This window comes from Dreissena polymorpha, chromosome 9 (assembly GCF_020536995.1).
Source record: "Dreissena polymorpha isolate Duluth1 chromosome 9, UMN_Dpol_1.0, whole genome shotgun sequence".
Lineage (NCBI taxonomy): Eukaryota > Metazoa > Mollusca > Bivalvia > Myida > Dreissenidae > Dreissena > Dreissena polymorpha.
Window position 1 is genome coordinate 46,058,350 of NC_068363.1, and position 14,418 is coordinate 46,072,767.

Consider the following 14,418-nt stretch of genomic DNA (forward strand, 5'->3'; position numbering starts at 1 on the left):
GAAAGACGCGGCCATGTTTCCAATGTTCTGGTGGTATTCTCAAATCAGCCAATGGACTAAATGAAGTTTATTCATTCGTGGGTAGCCGCGGGCATTTTTATGAATGTAACCTAAAGGTCACCTAAGGTCAAAAGTGACGTTAAACAGCTACGCCAAATAATCGCGTTTGTTGAAATGGACGTATACGTCTAGAAATCCTACTTTAGGTTTTAAAAGCGGTACTGTTTGAAAAATAATAAATTACTTGCTAACTAGGCTATAGATTTGATTTTATCTACGCCAATTAGAATATATCTGGTGTTTACAAGGTAGAATTCCGTCTTTTGCGCTTTAAAACTTAAAATTAATCCCGTTTGTCGAAATGGACGTATTCCTATTGAAATCGTACTTTCGGTTTAAAAATATAATAATAAATTACTTGCTTACTTGGCTATATTTAATGACAATTTTGCACACTTTCAAATCGCATCTATATGTATTGATTATTATGTTTTTTATTTCAAGGTGTGTGGCTTAAAATGATTAATGATAAATTAAAAAAAAAATCTTTTTGCCAAACTGTTTAATTTGATATTTGCAGATTTTGCAAAATGTTAACAATCAAGTGTAGGTATTTAAATGATCAGATAAAACCAGAAGCATGGCAACACCCCAAAATCTGTATGTTTTTAAGTCTATTTTCATAGGGTAATCTTTAGCACTTTTAAGTGAACAAATATTTTAATGTCACAATATAACAAGCTTTAAATAAACATAGTGTATGCAATGAACAACATGAATACTATTGTTTAAACTACCATCACCTTTAAATCAGAAAACAACTTAATAACATAATCGACTGAAGCCTTTTAAAACTGGCTGGAGAAATTCTGAAAACAAAAGGCTGGGTATATTAAAGTTTTACTTGTAATTAAAACTACGATACATATTTATATGTTATAAATCAAAATAAACATGCACATAGCCTAAATGTATATTATTATGAATCTGCATCAATTTCTAATATTGCAGGAATTCTACTGTAACAGTTCATCCTGAGAGGCCAATGAGTTGGAGAGATGGCTCACTGGTCATCGAGATTGTGATAAGTTGTTCATTAAAGAAGCAACAATAATCATTTGAATGGTCATCATTTCAATCTTTAAATACGTCCACAAAAATGGAGAGAAAAACAAATAAAAGTAAGTCAGGCGAGGAGAGTGAGGTTAAGTCATCAATTTTAACTTCCTCAAAATATCAGAGTACAGTTGATTTGGATATGGAGAAAGAGTTTAAGCAAATTTATGAACAAGCTAAAAGACTTGGCCTAACAGTGAAAGATTTTAAAACAATAAGTGTCTTACAAAAAATTGACTGGGATGTTTCTCCTTGTAAATTATTCTTACAGATTGTCTTGGCAGTGTTATCTGTGGTACTAGTGGTCCAATGTTCTTTGGTGTTCACTGTCTTATTAGATTGGCCCATTAGTCATGAAACCTTGGCTCAAGCTTGGTTCAATATTTATCAGTCCGATGCAGAATTTGAACAGTGCGCTGTTTACATGCCAGAAACTCTTCACGCATTGTTTCGTCCACCAGTAGAATGTTCGTTTTGCAAAGGGTTGAAAGAAGTCCAGACAGTTAACAACATTAATCAGGAAGAGTTTGAGAGGCTGTATGCTTACAATGGGGTTCCCGTTGTCATTGGTGACGGGACCGTGAATTGGACGGCTCCGAAACATTTCAGTTTTGAGTTCTTCAGAAATTTGTACCGCCCCGGAAGTCAAGCGCTAGAAAATCAGCAAAGAAAATGCCAGTTTTTCCCGTATAAGAGCAACTTCACCCGACTTGAAGAGGTTCTTGAAATGAGCGATGATCGGGCACACATGCTGGATGGATCAACACCCTGGTACATTGGCTGGTATGACTTAAGCTACCTTATGAGTGTTTTTTTTTACATTTTTATGCCCACGGTAGCGTGGCATATAGCAGTTGAACTGTCAGTCCGTTTGTCTGTCTGTCTGTGTGTCCGTCCGAAAACTATACATTGGCCATAACTTTTGCAATATTAAATATAGCAACTTGATATTCGGCATGCATGTGTATCTCATGAAGCTGCACATTTTGAGTGGTGAAAGGTCAAGGTCATCCTTCAAGGTCAAAAGTCAAAAAATACAATCCAAGGGAAGTAATCAGCTTTAAAAGGGAGATAATTTCTAAACCTGCCAAATGACATCTGTTTTTTTTTACCTTATATAACAGACGCCGAATATCGGCGTCTTCCCCCACCAAACTAGGCTGGTTTTTTCCCCTTTCAGAACCAAAAATTCCCCCTTAAATTTTTTTTTTTTTTTTTTTTTTTTTTTTTTAATAGAAAGATGTGTCTCATGATTATAATATCTCAATTCTATTTCAATTTAATCTTGCAAAACGTAATAAATTATGAAAAAAACAATATATATAGAGCAAACATGTACAAATGTATTGTAATAATGAACAAGTAAGTAAACAAATCCCCCAAAAAGGGGAACGCCGCGAAAATTCCCACGCGCACAATTTTTCCCTTAAGTGGAAAATCCCGCGTAAAATTTCCCCCACATAAGGGCTAAAGGCCCCTTCCCCCACAACCCAAAAAAAACCCTGGATATATTAAAATTTTATTTCAAAGCGGCGCAATAGGGGGCATTGTGTTTCTGACAAACACATCTCTTGTTGATTGTTTATATTTCATACATTGTGTAACCCAGTGTTGGGCTCATCTCATTTCACTCATTGAATTTCATTGTCACTCATTTTCCATCACTATGTATTTTGACATACCAGTAACACATTTTCAATCATGTAAGTCATAGGATACTTGATTAATCTTTCCTCAAGTAAAGAGATTGTCTTTTTTTTTCAAAAAAAATAATTTATATTTATTGTCATACTTTCTTCAGGCTAATCTGGGAGGTGGGGCTGTGGCGGGTCGGTGGTGGTACCGAAGGCTATAGATGCGCCTCAGCTTTATCTCCCGGTGTCGCTGTAGACTTGCATTTATTTTTTTGAAGTTTGTTGGGAGCTCCCACGGTAGATGCCCATGCATGAGCTGAGGGAGCACACAAGAAGCGATTTTTGTTTGTTCTTTCTTAGTAATAACAGTATTACTATTTTTCTTATGAACATTCTCACTTAGGTGTGTGACATATTTTTACATTTTTTAATTAAAAAGATTAGGTGTGTGACATATTTTTACATTTTATAATTAAAAATAGACTTGAAAAATCTCTTTATTTAATACTAATCAAGACCCGCTCATTTTAAGGAGGTGACTTATTATTTGTATTATTTAATTGCTACAATAATTGTCTAAATGGTACTTAAATATTAAATAGTAATTATGCGTGCAGACGCAGTGAAAGGCTGTTTTTAAAATATAACATAATTTTAAGCGTGCAGACGCTATGTGAAAGACTGTTAATAAAAAAATATTATTTGGTGTATTCAATACATGTTAAATAAGTTTATCTTTAATAAATAGTCACCTAGTTTTGTATATTTGCATTAAAAGTTCTTTTAGCGGGTACCTGGGGCGCTCTACACCCCAGGGTATGATTTAATAAAATTTTATGAAAAAGAAAAGAAATATGGTAAGCTCAATAGATGTTTCTGTGCATTTGTTTGAACATATGGCAGACTGTCAACAATTAAGTATTTTGATGATAAGGTTGTTATGGTTGGTTTTACATTCCCATGTGTAAGATTTTCTAATTTTAGCTCTCTAGTTTGTAACCTCACCTTTGTAAGATTCTCTAACTATAGCTTGTAATGTAGTGGGCACAACTATCCTAATGGCAGCTTTTTATGTAACCTTTGCAAGATTTTTAATGTTAACCTACATTTGAAGACGTTCTTTTGCATTTGCAAGACAGCATTCTTGGTAAAAGTCCAAAAGCCATGACAAGCCACAAGTTGTTGTTACCTCATATTTATTACTGACCCTATATTACTTTTCTTTCTGGCCAGTCAACTACAAATTGACACTTGACTTTCATTGTTCATCGCTCATGAGGGCCAGTACTTAAAAAAAATGTGGACATCGTACATTTTTACCTGCATTTTTCGAAGGCAAGTCAACATTCACAATGACTGAGACAGATTGTTATAAGCCTTTGACAAATTCTCTTAAGACAGATTTTTACACATCCTTGGCAAGGTTCTCTCATGACAGATTGTTACATAGTCATTTCAATGCAAGATTCTCTAATGCCAGATTGTTACATAGCCTTTGTATGATTCATTAATGACTGAATGTTACATAGCCTTTGCAAGGTTCTGTAATGACAGATTGCTGCATAGCCAGGGCATGAAATGCTAATGACAGATTGTTGCATAGTCTTTGCATGATTCTCTAATGACAGATTGTTTGCAAGGTTCTCTCATGACATATTGTTACATTGCCTTTGCAAGATTCTCTCATGACATACTGTAACATAGCCTTTGCCAGGTTCTGTAATGACAGATTGCTGCATAGCCTGTGCATGAAATGCTAATGACAGATTGTTACAAAGTCTTTGCAAGGTTCTCTAATGACAGATTGTTACATAGCCTTTGCAAGATTCTCTCATGACATACTGTTAGATAGCCTTTGCAAGGTTCTCTCATGATATACTGTTACATAGCCTTTGCAAGGTTCTGTAATGACATACTGTTACATAGCCTTTGTATGATTCATTAATGACAGATTGTTACATAGTATTTGCATGATTCTATAATGACAGATTGTTTGCAATGTTCTCTTATGACAGATTGTTACAAAGCCTTTGCAATGTTCTCTAATGACAGATTGTTACATAGCCTTTGCATGATTCTCTAATGACAGATTATTACATAGCCTTTGCAAGGTTCTCTAATGACAGATTGTTACATAGCCTTCGTAAGATTTCTAATGACATTTTGTCACATAGCCTTTGCAAGGTTCTTAAAGCCTTTGCAAGGTTCTTTAATGACAGATTGTTACATAGCCTTAGCAAGGTTTTGTAATGACATATTGTCACATAGACTTTGCAAGGTTCTCTAATGACAGATTGTTACATAGCCTTTGCAAGGTTCTGTAATGGCTGACTATTACGTAGCCTTTGCAAGGTTCTCAAATTTTTGCTAAGAAGAGAGATCCTTTAAACACAAAATACCATACACGTGGAAAGTTTTGTACCTCATTTGGAAGTGTTGTTCCAAATAAGCATGGCATGTGCGGACTGCACAGTCTTTTCTGGGTCAACACTTTGCACTCATGCATAGCCTCTGTTTCTGCAGAGTGCAGCTCATTTGTCCAACTCTACATCAGTGTCAAAGAAGTTAGGGTATAAATCATGAATTTTGTCCAGGAGTATTAGGATTTACTTGGTTGTAAGTTTGGAGAACTTGTAAGAAACACCGTAATTACCGTAGTAACTCCCACATTTCCCTCAACATTGCATGTCCTGTCTGAATGTTCTCTATTTTGTTCTTTCCCTTTTTACCAAAACAAATGTTAGAATCACTTCAAAGTATACTATTTAACCATTTACTCCTCAGATACACATTTTGACTATTAAAGACTTATGTTAAAATATTCAATATGTTAAAATATTCAAGTAAAAAGACTTCTTTTCCAACCCTAAGGTACTGATGAGCAGCACACAGCATCTAACCTCAACATCCTGCGAGTTACATCTGGTTTTATGCTGGTTGTATAAAGCCATTTTCTTCTTGTTTCTGAGTGGGTAATGGTTAACAAACTATATTTCAGGAGTAACTGCGACTTCAAGACAGCAAATCTACTGCGGCAACATTACCAGCGTCCATACTTCCTGCCCCGTCTATCAGAGTCCAGCAAGACAGACTGGATGTTTATGGGAAGTCCGGGATATGGAGCCCATTTACACGTGAGTCAATGCAGAGGTGTCAATTTTCAGGATTATTCCTGAATTCAGGATTTAAGCCCTCAAGGAAAACTTTTGATGTTGATATAAATCAGAGGATTGTTTTGGTTATTTTAAGCATTCTTGGCACAAAATGTCACTCTTAAACACAAATGATTGACTTTTGGCATATTGTTTACAAAGGAAACATAATTTAATGAATCATTAAAACTCTTTTGACTCTGGTCCCCAAATTCTAGGATGATTTTCAGGATTTTAGATTTCGGTAAATTGACACCCCTGCAATGCTCTTTTGCGATAACAAAAAAAATAGTTAAAATACCATAGAAGCAGATTGTGTCATCCCTGATTAGCTTATGCAAAATAAACAGGCTAATCTGGGATGACACAATGCACATGCATTAAGCCCCCTTTTCCCAGAGTGAGGCTCATAATTCAAATTCTAGGCTGTTGCTTTTTTTGCAATTACATCTTAAGTTGATATTAAAAGAATCAAATTGATTTTGTGAAAGAATCTATGGTTTATCTGTTTCAGTGTTTTTTTTCGCTCAAATTTGGGTTTGGTAAGGGGACCCATTCCCAAAGGAAAAAAGTATATATTTTTTCACAAATGGGACCTAAAAATTCCCCATTGAAGGTTTTCAAAAAAAATATTTTTTTTTAATAATGTTAATTATCTCATAGTCAAGCTCTAGAAGTTGAACCTTAGACAATATAATATTGAAATCACTATTATTATTAATTTCAAAGTATTTGTAATAATGAAATCAATAACATTAATTTCCCAAATTTACTCAAAAGAACGCGATATTTCCTAATTTAATGAGACTAAGCCCCATTCCCAAAATGGTGAAAAAAACACTGTGTTTGTTGTGACTATGGCTTCTACACTTTTTTGTGTATGAGTTATGCATGAGTTGCCTGTTAGAAGTAATACTTTTTTCATAGACATATGCATAAAATTTTTGGGCTTTTTTAGCTCGACTATTATATATGAAATATATAGTGGAGCTATCCTACTCACCCCGGCGTCTGTGTTAGCGTAAGCGTGCAAATGTTAAAGTTTTCGTACTACCCCAAATATTTTCTTTGTCCCTTGACATATTGCTTTCATATTTTGCATACTTGTTTACCAAAATGACCCCAACCTATAAACAAGAACAGACAACTCTATCAAGCATTTTGTCATAATTATGGCCCCTTTTCCACTAAGAATATGCAGCAAATGTTAAAGTTTGCATACTACCCCAACTATTTTCAATGTCCCTTGACATATTGCTTTCATATTTTGCATACTTGTTAACCATCATGACCACAACCTATAAACAAGAGCAGACAACTCTATCAATCATTTTGTCATAATTATGGCCCATTTTATACTTAGAATATGCATATTATTGATAAATCTATGTTAAAGTTTGCGTACTACCCCAAATATTTCCTATATCCTTTGACATATTGCTTTTATATGTTGCGTACTTGTTTACCAACATGACGCCAACCTATAAACAAGAGCAGACCACTGTATCAAGCATTTTAGCATAATTATGGCCCCTTTTACACTTAGATAATTTAACATTTTGCTTAAATTGCCATTGCTTCTTTATTTAAGATCACACTTTATTATGTTTTTGACAAAACAACACTTACCTGAATACCACAATAAATTTCAACCAAACAATACCCCACGGCCCTACCCAGAATCCTTTCCCCCCCCTAACCCCCTCCCCCCCAATTTTTTTTTTCACATCATCTAATAAATTACCACACCCCACCTTATACCCCCCAATCAACCCCCCCCTTTTTTTTTTTTTTTAATCTAATTAATTACCACACCCCACATTATACCCCCCTCTCACCCTCCACCCCCCCTACCCCCCACCCCCCCAAATGTTTTTTTTAACATCTAATTAATTACCACACCCCACATTATACCCCCCTCTCACCCCCCTACCCCCCCCCCCCAACCTCCCCCCCCCCAATTTTTTTTTTTTAAACATCATCTAATAAATTACCACACCCCACATTATACCCCCCTCTCACCCCCACCCCCTAACCCCACCCCCACCCCCCATCCCTTCCAATTTTTTTTTAAACATCATCTAATTAATTACCACACCCCACATTATACCCCCCTCTCACCCCCTACCCCCCCCCCCCCCCAAAAAAAAAAAATAATAATTAAATAAATGTGTTTTTCCTTTTTTTATTTTTGAAAGATTGTCTTATAAATTATTGAATTTGAACAATTTCCCAATGATGGCTTACGTTATACTGTCAAGCACTCAAATAGTCGAGCGCTGTCCTCTGACAACTGTTGTGAAAACAAGTTCTCATATCCTTAACACATTTGATTGTTCACAGCTTTCTCTGTGTAGATAGACAATGTAGAGGAGCATGTTTCATTGAACGCTGCTTTCTCTGTGCAGATAGACAATGTAGAGAAGCCCTCTTGGCAAGCCCAGATCACAGGTACCAAGCGCTGGACACTGGAGCCGCCGCCAGAATGCTACTACGTGTGTGAGAACAGGCTACATGTCACTGTGCACCCTGGGCAAATCAGTATGTATGCTTTGTATTGAGTTGCACCTTAGGATGTCATGCATGGGCGTTAAGTGCCACCCAAGATTAGCCTGTGCAGTCCACACAAACCAATCAGGGATGACACTTTCCTCTTTTTTTTAGCGTACCTGAGCACAAGGTTCTCAGATATCTCTTTGTCCATTATGCGTTGTGTGTTGTCAACATTTAACTTTTAACACTCTAGAGGCCTGCTTCATTTACATGAAACTTGGTCAGAGCTTTTGTACCAATACTACCTCAGTAGTTCAAAAATGGTTCTGGTGCGTTGAAAAACATTGCCGCCAGGGGGAGGGGGGAGGGAGTTTTCCTTATATGGCTTTAGTGAAACCTTGTTCACATTCTAGGAGTCTAATTTATTGTCCAATCTACATAAAACTTGGTCAGAACATTTGTCCCAATACTACCTCAGTAGTTCGAAAATGGTTCTGGTGCGTTGAAAAACATTGCCGCCAGTGTGATGGGGAGGGGGAATTTTTCTTATATGGCTATAGGAAACCTTGTAAACACTATATGGGTCTAATTTTTAGTCCAATCATTATGAAACTTGTTCAGAACATTTGTTCTAATGATATCTTGGCTTAGTTTATTAAAGTTCATTGAAAAAAAAGGCTGCCAGAGGTTGGGACAGTTTTCATTATATGGCTATAGTAAAACATTGTTAACACTGTAGAAGTAACAATTTTTTGGTCAAATCTTTATGAAACATGGTGGGAATGGATATCTTGGCTGAGTTAAAAAATCGTTGAGGGCTTTTGAAAAACATGGTCGCCGGGGGTGGAGGGCAATTTTCCTAATATGTATACAGAAGCTATTGTAAAATCTTAAAAACTTGTTAACACTGTAGAAATCACACTTTGAGTGCAATCTCCATCAAACTTGGTAGGTTAAGTTTTTTAATAAAATCTGGGCCGAGTTTAAAAATGGTTCTGGTCTGTTGATTAACATGTCAGCCAGGGGGCTGGGAAGTTTTCTTTATATGGCTATAGTTAAAACTTTGTACACTATAGAAGTGAAAATTACAGTCCTATCTTCTCAAAACTTTGATCAGATCATTTGTTTTAATGATATCTTGGCTGAATTTTGTTTCGATAACTGGAAAAACATGGCCACCATGGGGTGGGGTAGTTCTCCTAATATGGCTATAGAGAAACCTTGTAATCACTCTAATGGCCACATTTATGGGCAAATCTTCATGAAACTTGGTCAGAACATTTGTCGCATAGAAATCTTGGCTGCGGTTGAAATTTGGTCATGTGAGCTCAAAAATTAAATCTTTATGCTCTAGATGTCACTTTCTTTGTCAAATCTTCATGAACCTCAGTCAGAACATGTGTTGTCATGATACCTCAGCCGAATTCAAAGTCAAAAAGGACAGAAGTATTAAATATTTAGGTTTCATAAAGTACTTTTATTATTTTGAACTCCACCTTGTCAGAAAAGTTAAGTACCTGAGGGTCTTAGGTGAGAGCCTTAATGCCCATGTACCTCTTTTTGTATTTTTTGTTCAAAGGAAGTCTCTTTTTCTTGAAAAGCAAGTTCAGACTGAGAGTGGCGTCCCTGATTAGCCTTTGCAGACTCCACAGGGTTATCTGGGACAACGATTTTTGCACATTGATTAAACCTCTTTTTCCAGAGCAAAGCTGAATTGTTTTATTTCAATTTTTGACTTGTTCAACAGTATTCCAAGTTTTATTTCAGTGGTCACAAACTTAATTAACTCACACTTTTCCTGGAAAAGCTTTTTTTACTAGTCCTAAGTGCACACTTATATGCCAGTAACTGAAAATTGCCTTACCAGCGGTAAATGGAGAATTTACTTCAACTCAATCTATGTAGAGAAGCTGTTTGGCAAAGCGCTGGACTATAGGTTCATTAAACAGTCACTGACCAAGACCTGTTACTCAGGCGTAGAAAGCCCTCATAAACTTCTAAATACACATAATGTATGCGTGCAAGTTGAAATTCAGCTTATGTTTGCAACAAGTGAATATCACTGTAATTTCTATTGCATTTTGGGGTAGATAGGTCAGACCTTTTCTCTTTGTTTTTGAGACATGGAGCTTGTACCATAATGCATGAGCTTAAAGTGACGTCCCAGATAAGCCTGTGCAGTCTGCTTAAGCGAATTAGGGGCAACTTTTTTCACGTAGACTGGATTTTCTAGGATAGGATTGCTTTTGGGGCCAGATTGGTCAAAAACATGTTTATTGAACATTGATGTACAATTTTGCAACAATTATTTAGATTCTAACATAAAGTAATATTTGTGGAATGAAAATGAGAACTGTATAATCAGGCTCTGAATTTCTCTTTTAGCATTATTTGTTTGTAGATTTAAAACTCTTTTCTTAGTTTTTGATATGTGGAGCTTGTACCATGCTAGAGTACTGTTTATATTATGTTAGAAAATCTTTGAACCTTAGGTCAATTTGTATGCCCCCCTTCGAAGAAGAGGGGGTATATTGTTTTGCTCATGTCGATTCGTCGGTATGTCGGTCGGTCCGTCCACCAGATGGTTTCCGGATGATAACTCAAGAACGCTTAGGCCTAGGATCATGAAACTTTGTAGGTACATTGATCATGACTGGCAGATGACCCCTATTGATTTTCAGGTCACTAGGTCAAAGGTCAAGGTTACAGTGACTCGAAATAGTAAAATGGTTTCCGGATGAGAACTCAAGAATGCTTATACCTAGGATCATGAAACTTCATAGGTACATTGATCATGACTGGCAGATGACCCCTATTGATTTTCAGGTCACTAGGTCAAAGGTTAAGGTCACAGTGACTCGAAATAGTAAAATGGTTTCCGGATGATAATTCAAGAATGCTTACGCCTAGGATCATGAAACTTAATACATGTAGGTACATTGATTATGACTGGCAACCTGTATCAATTTTCAGGTCACTAGGTCAAAGGTCAAGATCACAGTGACTCTTAACAGTAAAATGGTTTCCGGATGATAACTCAAGAATAATTAGGCCTAGGATCATGAAACTTCATAGGTATATTGATCATGACTGGCAGATGACCCCTATTGATTTTCAGGTCACTAGGTCAAAGGTCAAGGTCACAGTGACAAAAAACGTATTCACACAATGGATTACACTACAACTGACAGCCCATATGGAGGGCATGCATGTTTTACAAACAGCCCTTGTTTATGAAGTTTTTCAATATCATAGTTATCGATAAAAATAATTTAAATCTTTGAAAAAACTTTTTATACCAGTAACTGAACGTACATTAACAACATTTGATTGTTTTATTTTCAATTGTTACTACCATTGACATTTTGCACTTTCTACTCGTTTAATTTATAACAAGCCTAACGATACCAGCAATCTTTATAACCAATTTTCTTTCTTTACAGTTGTACTTGACACTAACATTTGGTACCACTCTACATTGAATGTAGGCAATGACATCAGTATTACAATTGGATCAGAATATGACTAGATACATCAGCACGGTGACTTAAGAAACACCACCATGGCGACCATAGATACATCACCATGGCCACCATAGATACATCACCATGGTGACCCTACATACATCACCATGGCCACCATAGATACATCACCATTGCAACCATAGATACATCACCAAAGCTACAAACATTCCTTCAGGAAACTTTCTTTACCAAAGATTTGAGAAATTGCTCTAAAAAGAACGCAGACATTTCTACCTTAGCACAGGAGATTTATTCACAAATGTTGTATGCCTGTTTTATTGTACAGGGGTCACATTTCAGAAACCAAATGAGCCTGGCTCTAGAAAAATGGGACTTAAGGCATGTACGAAACGTGTTTTCCGAGACTAGCCTTTGCGGTTGGCACAGGCTAATCTTCCACTTTTGTTGAATTATGGTATTTTTCGTTTAAAGAAATATTTTTTAAACAAAAAATCAGAAAGTATTTTCTCTGATTAGCCTGTGCCGCTTGACACACTTAAAACATGTGCATTAATCCCTGTCTTCCTAGAGCAAGGTTCATTTGGTTTCTGCAATGTGGTCCCTAAAGCTCGATTTTCCTATAGTTAGACTCAAATGTAATTAAGATTTCATTGTACTTTTGACACTCATAGATGGGAATGTTTGTTTTATTTGAGCTGTGCATAAGAGTATGTTACCTATGGCACGCATAGATGGGAATGTTTCTTTTCTTGGAGCTGCGCAAAAGTGTGTTACCAGTAACTTTATCCTTTGTGAAAGCTGTTTAGAAGACTTCAATGTTTCTGTTACAAAGCACTGACAAATCATGAAAATTTGACTAGGTTCACTATGTTGCCTTTTACAAATATTATTAAAAATATACTTATTCAAATATCTTAACATTCTTGGCAAATAAAATATGGTTTGTTATATCTCAGTTAAATTCAAAAGGTTTAATTTGAGTCTAAAAACCCAGTTAGTTGTTAGTGCCTTTTAATATGTTTACATCAGTATTACAATTTGATCAGAATATGACTAGATACATCAGCATGGCGACTATAGATACATCACCATGGCAACCATATGTTCATCACCATGGCGACTGTATATGCATAACTATGGTAAATATAGATACATCACCATGGCCACCATAAAAACCCTGTTAGTTGTTAGTGCCTTTTAATGTTTTTAAACAAATCATTTGCAGCAAAACTGCATTTTTAGAAACAACATCTTAAGGGCTGGACACATTTTCATGAATTTTTACATATATGATCCTTGCGTGACTCTCTGTCAAAGTTGTTCAAATCCATTAAAAAATAAAAACACTTGCTCTCACTGGTAGTGCCAAATTTCCGAAAGTTTTGTCTTGAACCAAACGTTTGTTCTTTGCCTTAAAAGGTGAGGAAAGAAACTATTTTTTATTGATTGAAAAATATTATGAATTTTTATGCCCCCCTTCGAAGAAGAGGGGGTATATTGTTTTGCACATGTCGGTCTGTCCGTCCACCAGATGGTTTCCGGATGATAACTCAAGAACGCTTAGGCCTAGGATCATAAAACTTCATAGGTACATTTATCATGACTGGCAGATGACGCCTATTGATTTTCAGGTCACTAGTTCAAAGGTCAAGGTCACAGTGACTCGAAATAGAAAAATGGTTTCCGGATGATAACTCAAGAATGCTTAGGCCTAGGATCATGAAACTTCATAGGTACATTGATCATGATTGGCAGATGACCCCTATTGATTTTCAGGTCACTAGATCAAAGGTCAAGGTCACAGTGACTTGAAATAGTAAAATGGTTTCCGGATGATATCTCAAGAATGCTTAGGCCTAGGATCATGAAACTTCATAGGTACATTGATCATGACTGGCAAATGACCCCTATTGATTTTCAGGTCACTAGGTCAAAGGTCAAGGTCACAGCGACTCAAAATAATAAAATGGTTTCCGGATGATAACTCAAGAATGCTTAGGCGTAGGATCATGAAACTTCATAGATACATTGATAATGACTGGCAGATGACCCCTATTGATTTTCAGGTCACTAGGTCAAAGGTCAAGGTCACAGTGACTTGAAATAGTAAAATGGTTTCCGGATGATAACTCAAGAATGCTTACGCCTAGGATCATGAAGCTTCATAGGTACATTGATCATGACTGGCAGATGACCCCTATAGATTTTCAGGTCACTAGGTCAAAGGTCAAGGTCACAGTGTCAAAAAACGTATTCACACAATGGCTTCCACTACAACTGACAGCCCATATGGGGGGCATGCATGTTTTACAAACAGCCCTTGTTATTATAATCAATTACATCATACATGCCAGAATTTTTCAGGTCCAAATCGGGACTTTCCATAAAAAATTGTCGGGACATTTGACCAAAAAGCGGGACACCTAAAACGATCAATTATGCCACGTTTTCTTGTGTCAATAGTCAGAATATTACTTACAAAAACTCTAAATTTCTGCCCAATATTGACGATAAATGTGTGTTCAGAATATCGTGAAC

At 36.3% G+C, this 14,418-nt stretch overlaps 3 protein-coding genes across 15 annotated transcripts in view; all 3 read left to right on the forward strand.

Annotated features, from left to right (window-relative positions):
• Positions 1 to 14,418, forward strand: part of LOC127845122 (tyrosine aminotransferase-like) — a 152,864-nt gene that overhangs the window by 60,146 nt on the left and 78,300 nt on the right. The window lies entirely within an intron of this gene.
• Positions 1 to 14,418, forward strand: part of LOC127845126 (uncharacterized) — a 130,770-nt gene that overhangs the window by 3,275 nt on the left and 113,077 nt on the right. The window lies entirely within an intron of this gene.
• LOC127846003 (uncharacterized) lies at positions 1,160 to 11,936 on the forward strand. Its single transcript, XM_052377184.1, has 4 exons — positions 1,160 to 1,899; positions 5,749 to 5,884; positions 8,311 to 8,443; positions 11,839 to 11,936. Exons 1-4 carry the CDS (start codon positions 1,160 to 1,162, stop codon positions 11,922 to 11,924), a joined length of 1,095 nt encoding a protein of 364 aa, XP_052233144.1. The 3' UTR covers positions 11,925 to 11,936.